The 12,926-nt window shown below is 37.3% G+C and overlaps 1 protein-coding gene across 7 annotated transcripts in view; it reads right to left on the reverse strand.

Annotated features, from left to right (window-relative positions):
• PRKG2 (protein kinase cGMP-dependent 2) overlaps positions 1–12,926 on the reverse strand; it is a 128,518-nt gene that overhangs the window by 72,546 nt on the left and 43,046 nt on the right. For all 7 annotated transcript variants that reach the window (XM_042251548.2, XM_060417653.1, XM_060417654.1 and 4 more), the window contains 4 exons: positions 10,547–10,713; positions 6,242–6,355; positions 4,721–4,826; positions 600–663 (listed from right to left, as the gene is read on the reverse strand). In XM_042251548.2, the coding sequence (XP_042107482.1) occupies positions 600–663; positions 4,721–4,826; positions 6,242–6,355; positions 10,547–10,713 (451 nt within the window). The remainder of the gene's footprint in view (positions 1–599; positions 664–4,720; positions 4,827–6,241; positions 6,356–10,546; positions 10,714–12,926) is intronic.

Consider the following 12,926-nt stretch of genomic DNA (forward strand, 5'->3'; position numbering starts at 1 on the left):
GAGTTTTTGAACACGTTCCAATATGCCTCTTTTCCCTAGATGTTAAAATAAGTAAAGTGCTTCTTAAGTGCAGGGTTTGATTGGTTTTTTTCCCGAATGTCTTTTCATAGCCTAGAGTTTTCAAGTATGGAGTATTTCATAGCTTGATTCAGAAGCTTGTCAGGAAAGTTCCAATAATATTCTTTCTCTACTCCATTACCTACTTATGCATCACTGACTCCTTCATACTAGGAATACTCTGTAAAGCATGTGATGTTAATTGGTGAAAATGAAATACCTCTTGAGTAAGGCAGATTAGTTTTATAAAATATACTAAAAAAGATTAAAATATGTAAATCTTTACACATGCAAATCCAATTTTCTTTTATATATTTCAGAAAAGTCCCTGAATCCCAATCCAGGCCCTTAATTCAGTGTGAGTTAGCCCAAAGTTTTTCTACTGTGAAAATGTTTCCTGGTTTCTGTAGATTAGTGATCACCATCTTTTCCTTTTTATTCATTTACAAGGCTAATAATGACGAGATTATACAATCTTTTAATGAAATATATATTTTTTACTTTAAAATGAAATATATTTTTTTTACTTTAAAATTTCTTACCACTTCCAAGCAGTCAATGATCTTGGTTAGTTTATCTTCAGGTAAATTCTTCAGCAAGGATACACTTCAAAATTAAAAAGAAACCTTTATTTAATTATCTTCCTGAATTAAACTACAAATACACACCTCTATATAAATTTATACACGCATTTAAACAAATATTTTAATTTTTCCAAAGTAAATCTCCATATATATCATACATAAATAACTGAATTTCAAAAACAGATTTCAAATACACTGAAATTATATGATCACATAAAACAGCAGACATTTATCCTAGGCAAATAAATAAAAATTGTAAGATGCCATGAAAGGAAAATGACCAAATTTTGTTTAGAGAAAAAAAAAATGTTTACATTTATTGTTGGCTTTCAAAATGAATCACATCCAGAAATGTGTTCCACATCTCAATATCTCTCTTATTAGCATGAATGAGGTCCTCCACTTCCAGAGGAGGATCAGATTTTCATCTAAATCCTGTAATTAAGTTAAGACTGAATCCAGGGGGAACATAGGAATTAGCATGGAAATGATCTTTGATTATTAGTCATATTGTACAATCTTTTAAAATTAATGGTAGCCAGAGGCATGTAATAAGAACATTTTTACAGATAATAATAATAAACAGAGAAGGAAAAGATCATTGAAATTATTTGAAAAAACAAAAACAAAAATTCCACTCACTATTATTAACTAATCAATATGCTTAAATTGTACTTTTAAAGAAATTTCTACTTTACCCATTTTCACTCAGGACTGTTGATAGCATTTCTGTAAATACTTTTTTCTTACCATCTAAAATTTGACACTGCTAAGGAAACAAATAATGCTCCTCCATAAATACACGATTGGGTCTGATTTTCAAAAAAAGCTCTAAACTGATTCTGGCACAGTGCTTCAGGAGGCACGTAGCCAGGAGCTGTGTCTAAGAACTTCTGCATCTGAATCATTTGTAATTGCAAAACACTGGAACACCCCAATGGCAGAGCAGTAAATGCACTGTGGTTGAGTCAGATGACAGAGCTCTATAATAGAAGAAATGCCTGCACTAACCAAGTATATGAACCTTAATAAAAGGAACTGAGTAAAAAAATTGACTTGCAAAAATAATGCCAATTTTGTAAAATTCAAAACTAGGCTAAACCAAGCTACGGGCAAAATAATAAAGAAGGCTTCCCTGGTGGCTCAGAGGTTAAAGCGTCCGCCCACAGTGTGGGAGACTCAGGTTCAATCCCTGGGTTGGGAAGATCCCCTGGAGAAGGAAATGACAACCCACTCCAGTATTCTTGCCTGGAGAATCCCATGGAGAGAGGAGCCTGGTAGGCTACAGTCCACGGGGTCACAAAGAGCTGGACACAACTGAGCGACTTCACTGTCACCAAGTAGATGAACCTTAACAGAAGGTATTGAGTAAAAAAATTGACTTGCAAAAATAATACCAATTTTGTAAAATTCAAAAGTAGGCTAAACCAAGCTAGAGGCAAAATAATAAGAAATACCAAGGTTATGATTACCAAACTTCAGAATATAGACTAGTCCAAGGAGAGGAGATACTCCAAGGAAGACTAGAAAATGACCATACATAGGAGAGCATATGAGAACCCTAACAGCACTGCTAACTTTCTGCTTATATTGGGCAGTAGCTTGATGGTACTCATTCTGTTATTATATCTTATAACTTACATATGTACTGTGCATCATTTGATATATGTCAAATATTTCATAATATGCTCAGTCACTCAGTAGGGTCTCTTTGCAATCTATGGACAGTAGCTCGCCAGGCTCCTTTCATCCATAGGATTTTTCAGGCAAGATTACTGGAGTGGGTTGCCATTTCCTTCTCCAGGCAATCTTCCCAACCCAGGGATCGAACCCACATCTCCTATACTGCAGGTGGATTCTTCACCACTGAGCCATCGGGAAAGAATATGTAAATGAAAAAAGAGCTTGTTGTATATTATGAAGCAAACACAAATGTATTTCTCTAATACATCTTCTTACACATGAAAAGGTAAAAGGTTAACCAGAATCTTTTTTTTTCTGTATAGTGGTATTTACTGCAAGGGAATAATTTTTGTTCCTTTGGTTTAATTGATTAACACATGCCAATCATGAAAGTTCTAATTCTGGTCCAAACTGGGATCTATAATGTTTGTGAAAAATATGTTGTATAGCTTATCACCCTTGGGGGTTGGTAAGGAAATTAATATGAGAAAAAATCTTTAATCTGTCTCCCATCTATGAAGGCATAGATTAGGTTTATCTTGTTCACCACTGAACTCACAATGTTCAGGCCTGGAATACATATTGGTTGAAAAAAATGTATGAATGAGATAACAAAAAGAAGAAAGGAAAGTAAACAGGAAAGAAGGAATGTGCCCTAGTAAATTCTCTTGAGTTCCTTCCATTGAGGCAGAACACAGTAGATTTCAAGGGAATGAACCACTAATGACGCCTAGTGGCTCAGGTTTTATCTCAGACACGATGCAACCCATGCTAAGTCACGTCAGTTGTGTCCGACTCTGTGCGACCCCATAGACGGCAGCCCACCAGGCTCCCCGTCCCTGGGATTCTCCAAGCAAGAACACTGGAGTGGGTTGCCATTTCCTTCTCCAGTGCAGGAAAGTGAAAAGTGAAAGTGAAGTTGCTCAGTCGTGTAAGACTCTTCGCAACTCCATGGACTGTAGCCTATCAGGCTCCTCCATCCATGGGATTTCCCAGGCAAGAGTATTGGAGTGGGTTGATGCAACCCATAGACACTGGTTTATTCATGTATCCCCGATTGGTCCTTGCATTAATTTTAAATACAGATCTGTGTTGCTCAGTTGCTGGATTTTGAGATAACCTGTGGCTCAGACAGTAAAGAATCTGTCTGCAATGTAAGAGACCCAGGTTCAATCCCTGGGTAGGAAAGATCCCCTGGAGAAGGGAATGGCAACTGACTCCAGTATTCTTGCTTGGAGAATTCCATGGACAGAAGAGCCTGGTGGGCTACAGTTCATGGAGTGGCAGAGAATTGGACACAACTGAGCAACTAACACAAATACTCAGGTAGACCCCACAACCTGATGGATAAGGCGTTGATTAGCATATAGGTAAGGCACCTGCTTGTCATTACTGCTGCTCTCTGCCAGGAGTCATTATTGTGTCTGGGAAAGAACATCAAAGAGAGTCCATATGTAAAACCTCAATGCCTGCAATGTTCTACTGATTAACAATGCCTCCGTTCAGTATTCACTGAGTCTTCACTTTGGGCTAGGCACTGCACATTCCTAAAATCATTGACTCTGCAGGATAGTTATGAAAGATAAACTTAATTATACTTAAAAAGAACTTAGAATTTATTTTTGGAAACTGCAGGATATTTTATTGTTATTATCACTTATCATAGGTTACATATCATTACACTACACATTGTAGCTTCAGAGACTGTCAAATCTCCCCCAAAACACACAGAAAGATTTTAAATAAGAAACTTATACTTTCCAAGAAATGTTTTTAATGTGTTAACTTTTTTTAGCTAAATAGGTACTTGTTTCTCTATAATTTAATGCATCCAAGTAGTTGGGGGTTCAGGACAGTTTACAAAATGCATGTTTCAAGGCTCCATGTCATGATGGAAAGCATATTTTTGGCAAGTTAATTTGCTACAAAAAAAAAATAGTAATTTGGAAGATAGTATGGCTATGCCAATGAGAAAATGTCTCAGGTAAAGCAATTAAGGACAGTAAAATAATTTAATATTATTTTAAGCAAAGCATTATTACCTTTTGTTATCAACTTTCAAATTATAGGATATCTTTAAAAGTCAACTGAGCAACCCAAATGAATATTTTAGGAATTTTTTGGACATTACTCTATACTATGTGAAATGACTCCATCAACACAAGGGTAAAATTAGCAAGAGAAATAAATCAGTGAAAAGGCTAATGGGAATAAAACACAAATTTTCATATATAGTGGCATTTGCTGCAAGAAAATACTTGTGTTCCTTTGGCTTAATCTTGTGGAAAATGCTTAAATAAGAAAAGCTATAGTAAAATAATTACTCTGATAAAACCAACATACCCACAGTGTGGCTAGACCACCTTCTCTTTCTGCCATCAATGCGTTGCTCTTACCTTCTGAGGAAGTTTCTGTACTGTTCATCTCTAGCTTGAGCTGTCCTTCTCATTATATTCTGGAATACCTCTCGATCTAGTGCCCATGTTTTAACATTGGTAATAGCTTTAGAAAAATCAAGAAAATAATAAAACCCTGTTGAGCTCTTACATTAAGAAAACATTTCAAAATGTTAATAAAATTTTCATGTACTGTCATAAAATTATCTTTCTTGGAAAAGGCATTATTTAAACATGCAAAATGGAAGGAAGTAGTGATGTAAAGAGTAGGTAATTTTATAAAATCATTTTGGGCTTTGAAATGAACCATGATTTGGAAGTGAGCAGCAAAAGATTTCCATTCTAATTATGTTTTGCTTAGGATGATATTAAAATTAGTTTGCAATTCTTAATTACACACTGCATCATCAGGACATATTTTAGATTTGGGCTGTGATACAAAAGAAAGCCAGCCAGCCTGCATCTATTCCAAAAAGTGAAGACTTCACAAGCAGATAATTGAAAGTTAAAGGTCTCTGCTTGTGAGTCTGTTTTTATGTCTTTTTATGTTGTTTAGACACCGTTGCTAACGAGAGCCAATATATTTTAAGAATCTCTATGGTTACTTTTACATAAAATATATAAAATCACTTTCAAAGAGATTATGCAAGACAGTTTTTGAGACAGCCTTTTCATAGGAAAGACATTAAAAGCAAGAATATATTCTAAAAAGGAAGAGAAGCAGAAGTAGTCACTCCAAAAGATCTATATGAAATTATGATAGTGAGATTTTTTTTATAGCAGTGTTGAGAGCCTACAGAATAAACCAAAATCAAAATCTCTGGTTTACTAAATTTCAGAGTGAATTAGAATTAGTTTGACATTCTTGTTAAAAATAAAGATCCCTGGGCCCCATTGCCAGACATTGCTTGGAGTGGAGACTTAGAATCTGCATTTTTATCAAATACTGCAACAGTGCTCACACAGATAACCTAACAAACACTGAGAAACACTAGATCTAAGTTAATTCAGAAGAAAACATGATATGACCATGAATAAAGTGAATAAAAACAAGAACCCTAAGGAGAAGCAATTGAATTAATCTCAAAAATCACTCAGGAAAACTCTCATTAATTAATTCATGTCCTTTTTGATATTTACACATTTTATTGGTATAATTACTTTTTCTGATTTATAATATGGTCATCACCTCATGGAGAATAGAAAGCAAACATTCTGGATGAGCCAAAGACAAATATCTACATAGTAAAAAGTTGACATTGGCAACTAAAGCAAATACTAGAATCAATTATGTTTAAAGCCATATTCATATTTTACATACAGGTATCCAATGGAAAGGTTTCTTTAAGCTTGAATCATTCAGACAAGTGCTTCAATATAAATCCTTTTATGAGCATTGCCTTTCTATTAATAAGAGCATAAGGGGCATAGCAGAAGACAAAAAGACTCAGGATACAACAGTGATTTAGATTGTCTTTAACACTGTGTAGCAAATGAAAACTAGAGCATTTCTTCTGTTACCTTTCACAGAGGCAGTTCTTGTACAGTTGTATAAAATGGCTAGCTCCCCAAACGTGGTCCACATAGGGATGGATGACAGCAATTTCTCCCCTTGGAACACCTCTAGTCGACCCTCTATCAAGTAGAACGTAAGAACACACAAATAATCAAAATCCACTGAGATTCCATAAATTAAAATAAAACAAGCAGAAGGTACACAAAGCATCCAGGTAAGATATCTTACGATTCTCATTGTAATAAAGTGGTTAGGAATGCAGACTGAAGCCCACTCTCTATTAGTTGATTAGCATTAAGAGGTACCCACTCTGCATGGGTTCCTTGTCAATATCTGAGATAAAATTAATCACATTTACTTCATATGGTGGTGACAAGTAAACAAGTTACTATAAGTAGGATCACAGAACCACAGATGGCACACAAGTGCCACATAAGTGTTAGCTCTTAGGAATTTGCTGGTGGTCCAGTGGTGAGGACTCTGTGCTTCCACTGCAGGGTGCATGGGTTTGATCCCTGGCTGGGGAACTAAGATCCTGCAAACTGTGCAGGGCAGCCACAATATATTGTCAGTGTTATTATCGTTACAAAGCTCTTTCCCTGAAGCAGCAGATGGCAAGTGTTTCATTTAAATTCATTCTACGCCCCAAAAAATGCAGCACATGAAACTACTTCTTTTGTACAAGAAACACAACAATCACTTCATGTCCTGAAAACACAACAAAGGTGTTTACACTGGTGGAAAGACTAACTTGTCAGGACTGAGAAGTGTTCTGGCCCTGGAGTCAGCCTGCCTGGCTCTGACTAGTCACTGACTGTGTGACCTTGGGTAAGTTACCTCATCATGCTTTGATCATTGTTTAAGCCCTCATTCATTGAAGTGAATTAATAAATGAAGTCCCTAAGAAGAGTGCTTGAGAAAAATAATAGCAAGAGAATTAAAAGACAAGCCACAGACTGAGAGAAAATATCTTTTTTGCAAAAGATACATCTGATAAGGAACTGTTTTACAAAATACATTAATGCAAAGAACTTTTAAAGTTCTTCAATAAGAAAACAGCCCAGTTTAAACACAGGCCAAAGACTTTAACAAACACTCACCAAAGAAGACATACAGATGGAAAATAAGCTTATGAAAAGATGCTCTATATCACATTTACAGGGGAAAACAAATTAAAACAACGATATATCACTCTACCCCTAATAGAATGGCCAAAATTGAGAACACTGACACCACCACGTGTTGGAAAGGACGTGGAGCAATGGGAACTATCATACGCTGCTGGTGGGAATGCTAAATGGTACACCCAATTTGGAACAGTTTGGTGGTTTCTTACAAAATTAAACACACGTTCACCGTACAATCCAGCAACTGTGTGCCTTAGTATTTATTCAAAGGAGCTGAAAACTTAGGTCTACACAAAAACCTACACACAGATGTTTACAACAGCTTTATTCATAATGGTCAAAACCTGGAAATAACCAAGATGTCCTTCAGTAGGTAAATGGATAAATAAACTGTGGTGTGTGTATGTGAGTGTGTGTGTGTGTTAGTCACTCAATCGTGTCCAACTCTTTGGGACGCCATGGACTGTATAGCCCACCAGGTGGGACTCCATGGACTGTATGGACTGTAGAAATGGACTGTAGCCCGCCGGGCCCCAGGCTCCTCTGTTCATGGAATTCTCCAGGCAAGAATACTGGAGTGGGTTGCCATTTTCCTCTCCAAGGGATCTACCCGACTCAGGGATTGAACCCAGGTCTCCTGAATTGTGGGCAGATTCTTTACCATCTGAACCACCAGGGAAGCCCAAAACTGTGATACATCCAGACAATGAAATACTATTCAGCGCTAAAAAGAAATGAGATACTAATCCATGGAAAGACAAGCAGGAACATTGAACACATATTACTAAGTGAAAGAAGTCAATCTGTAAAGGCTAAATAATGCATGATCCCAACTATATAACATTTGAGAAAAGGGAAAATGATGGAGAAAACTAAAAGATTAGCAGTGGCCAACAGTTCGGGGGAAGATGAATAGGCAGAGCACAGAGGATTTTCAGGACAGTGAAAATACTCTGCATGATATTATAATGATGGCTATATATCATTATACATTTATTTCATGGGATTTCTTTGGAAGGAATGATGCTAAAGCTGAAACTCCAGTACTTTGGCCACCTCATGAGAAGAGCTGACTCATTGGAAAAAACTCTGATGCTGGGAGGGATTGAGGGCAGGAGGAGAAGGGGACAACCGAGGATGAGATGACTGGATGGCATCACGGACTCGATGGACGTGAGTCTGAGTGAACTCTGGGAGATGGTGATGAACAGGGAGGCCTGGCGTGCTGTGATTCAAGGGGTCGCAAAGAGTCAGACACGACTGAGCAACTGAACTGAACTGATAGACTGCACAACACCAAGGATGGACTTCGAATGATTATAATGTGTCAAAGTAAGTTCATCTTTGGTTATTAAAAAAAAAAAAAACATCTTTCTAGTGAGTGATGTTAATAACAGGAGAGGCTATGGATATGGGTAGAGGGTATATGGGAAATCTCTGTTCTTTCCTATCAATTATTCTGTAACCTAAAACTGTTCTAAAATTAAAGACATAAAAAGAAAGAGCACTTGACAACAATCTTCAGCTAAGCAGAGGTTGGCGGGGAAGGAGAGGTAACTTCCTCACAATTCTTCTGCCTGGGTAATTCTCTCCTTTCCTTTCAAACAAATGCAAATAAAGTCATTGTTAATCAAGTGTTAGTCGCTGGGTCCTGTCCAGCTCTTTGTGACACCATGGACTGTATCCCACCAGGCTCCTCTGTCCATGGAATTCTCCAGGCAAGAATACTGGAATGGGTAGTCATTCCCTTCTTCGGCAGATCTTCCTGACCTAGGGATTGAACCCTGGTCTCCAGCATTGCAAGCAGATTCTTTACTGTCTGAGCCACCAGGAAAGCTGATTAGCTAATTAAAACCATATGTAATAAGACCTATATTCTTAGAGGAAGAAAATGGCAGGGTTATTTCTCTTTCCCTTGAAGAACTGGTCTTTCCTTCTCCTAATTCACAGCTAAGTACAACCCCTCTGGGTCAGCTCTGTCTACCCAGTCATTCAATGCACCTGATCTGAATACCTATGTTGTGCGTTAGTATACTGTATTGGTGTTTTTCTTTCTGGGAATCAGTTCTGATGAGGTGGATGAAACTGGAGCCTATTATATAGAAATCATGTCTTATTCAGTCTCCCTCAGAACTCCCAAAGCCCAAATATGGGCTTTGATCATATTTGACCATAAATAAAAATTTATAAATTTGAAAAAGCATTGTTTAGATGGCCAGGAAGCAAAATAAACGGCCACAGCACATTCCAGGTTAGCAGTCCATCTGGGCAAGCTAGTCAACTTTTTTCCCTAAAACTCAAAAAGTTGAGGAAATTCAGAATTTGACAGAGCATTCAATAACGACAAGTCCTGTTCAGATAATTTCTTGCTTCTGTATCCAAAAAAACACACAAACATTGTTGAATTCCACTACAAGATTTGATATGCATTTGACATGCATCTGAGAAATAAATCCATTTCCTTCTAACTATTATGATCTACCTAGCATGGAAGCATGTTCAAGTGATTGGGTATGGAGGAGTTCCTTTAAATGGTTCTAAATACACCAGCCTTAATCTTAAGGTATTTCATTTGACTTATCTATTGTGTGCGCCACATAGGAAGTCCAGCTGTTGGTTAAATGCAACTAAATGATCTTTTGAAATCATTGGTATATAACCAAACTATCTAACAGAGCCACAAAAATAACTGTTTTCTTTTTCATGGTACAACAGTGTAAAAAGCCAGCACAAGCAGTGGTATTCTGAATATTCTAAAACACCTTTCTGAAGTGTCACTGTGATTAATAAGTATTAACTTTCAAATCAGATTGTTGAATTTGCATTCTGGCTCCACCACTAATGAGCTGTGTGGCCTTGGGTAAGTTACTTAACCTTTCTGTGACATAGTCCACATTAGTAATATGAAGATATTAGCACTTGCCTAAGAGAATTAGTGAGCTGAAATGAGATCTCTCTATTAAATACTCAGTAGGATGCTGGACATATAAAAAGCATTCTATAACTATTAATTATTAACATCAGGATGATTTGACCAATAAATATTATTATTTCATGAACTCAATCTGTTATATTTTCTACAAATAGAACAACCAATTTTGCATTTTTATAAATATGTGCAAAAAATCATTAAACAATAGGCAAATATTTGTTATATTATAACTAAAAATCTGTGAAACCCACCTGCCAGTACAAAGATATGGTTTCCTGGTTCTCCTTGCTTAATAATGTAGCTCCCTTGCTGGTAGTTTCTCCCATACATGCATTCCACCATGTCTTTGATCTGTTGAGGATCCAATCTCTTCAGAAATTGATTTTTATTAAGGGCATCTGTAATGAGCTTCTTCTCACTGATGTAATGGAAAGGAAATGTTGAATTACAATTAGTGAAAAACATCTTTATTCTTAATATTACTACCCATGTGTTTACAGCTTTAACCAGTCAATCCTAAAGGATTTCAACCCTGAATATTCATTGGCAGGACTGATGCTGAAGCTGAAGCACCAATACTTTGGCTAACTGATGCGAAGAGCAGACTCGTTGGAAAAGACCCTAATGCTGGGAAAGAGTGATGGCAGGAGGAGAAGGGGGTGACAGAGGATAAGATGGTTGGATGGCATCACCAACTCAATGAACATGAGTTTCGGCCAACCATAGGAGACAGTTTTAGGACAGGGAAGCCTGGTGTGCTGCAGTCCACGGGGCACCAGAGTCAGACACGACTTAGCAACTGAATAACAAAAACAACAATTTACAACTTTTCCAGCAAGGACAAAAAGTCTTTTCTAGCTCCACCAACACTTGACCCTTATAACTACCATTCATGATGTGGAAATCCTTTGAAAATATTTTTGAATATTTTTCTGTTAATCATGATGAAATCAATTTTATCATCACTCTGAATTGTCATCATCACAAATGTAGCAAACTTCAAGATCTCTAGGTGCAATACTAATGCACATGTGATGTTTAAAGGGAAAAGAGGCAGGTCTATATGATAGACAGAAGGTTATGTAAGAGACTATAACACAGTACTCATTCATTAGTGTATATACATACCCAGTTCCCATGGTGCTAGTCATTTTTATCTTATTTAACCCTCACTACTATTCTATGAGATAATGACTATTTCTACTTATAGATAAGTAGACTAAAAGCTGGGCTTCCCAGGTGGCACTAGCAGTAAAGAACCTGCCTGTCAAATGCAGGAGACTTAAGAGATGGCAGTTCGATCCCTGGGTCAAGGAGGGCATGGCAATCCATTCCAGTATTCTTGCCTGGAGAATCCCATGGACAGAGGAGCCTGGCAGGCTACAGTCCATAGGGTAGCAGAGTCGGACACGACTAAAGGACTGAGCATGCACACACAGACTAAAAGTTGAAAAGCAACTATTTTGCCCCCCTCCCAGGATTTAAATCTAAGTCTATGAGTCTGAAGTCTGTGCTGATTCCATTCCATCTCTTTCTTATTCTGAGCTGGAGAAGTCGCCTCCCCTGGGACTCATAAGGTTTGATCAGACATAGACGGTGATGGTGATAGTTTGGTTTTGCTTATGTTTTGACTCTTAGTATGCCTAGACTAGACAGAACCTACATTTACAATCTCACAGCATATTTAGTCCCCAAATCAGAAGTCCACTTGTTGATAATCCTAGAACACTTCAGTTTCTTTTGGAAAAGAAGTAGCTCAAAGCAATTACCTAATCGTCGTCACCAGATATTTCAAATGTTCTAACTAGCATACTTCATTGGTAGTTATCTTAGAATTATGTGCTAGAAGAAAAGTTGCCTTGTGGGCTAGGTGAGAAACTTTACACAATATATTTGCTTTCACTCAAATACAGTGTTTTGTTTTGTCTTGTTTTAATCAGTTTTTTCCTGTATTTTTCATTCAAATTCTCTCCCATCCCTAGCTTTGTGTTTAAAAGTTGTGTTCTTTTCTACACAGCAAGTTCTCAAGGGATTTGTCTGGGAGTCCAGTGGTTAGGATTTAGCAGTTTTACTGCCAGGGCCCAGGGTTCAATCCCTGGTTGGGGAGCTAAGATCTCACATGCCTCATGGTGCAGCCAAATTTAAAACAAAAGAAAGAAAGAAGGTTCTCCAACCCAAAGTAAAAGTTCATGGAATTAGTACTTTATGATCCTCTTCATCAAGCCACAGGCTCCATGAAGGGAACAAAACACTCTCGTATAGAAGCTCCTTCTTCCCTATAGTGACTCCATCAACTTCAGAGTCATCCAGACTCTCGGAGTACCTTGAAAACTTCCTTACTCTTTCATTTAATCTATCACCAAATCTTGCAAGTTCTCTTTACAAAATATACTGTTATCCATATTAGTTTCCACTTCCAAGGATGTCACCATATCCAAGAAAAAAATTCTTAGGTCTGGATAATTTTAACAGCTTCCTTTTGGTTTCTCAGCTTCTAATTTCTTACCCACGTCAGTCAGTTCAGGCACTCAGTTGTGTCTGACTCTTTGAGACACCATGAACTGCAGCACACCAGGCTTCCCTGTGCATCACCAACTCTGGAGCTTAATCAAACTCATGCCCATCGAGTCA

This window comes from Ovis aries, chromosome 6, assembly GCF_016772045.2.
Source record: "Ovis aries strain OAR_USU_Benz2616 breed Rambouillet chromosome 6, ARS-UI_Ramb_v3.0, whole genome shotgun sequence".
Classification (NCBI taxonomy): Eukaryota; Metazoa; Chordata; class Mammalia; order Artiodactyla; family Bovidae; genus Ovis; species Ovis aries.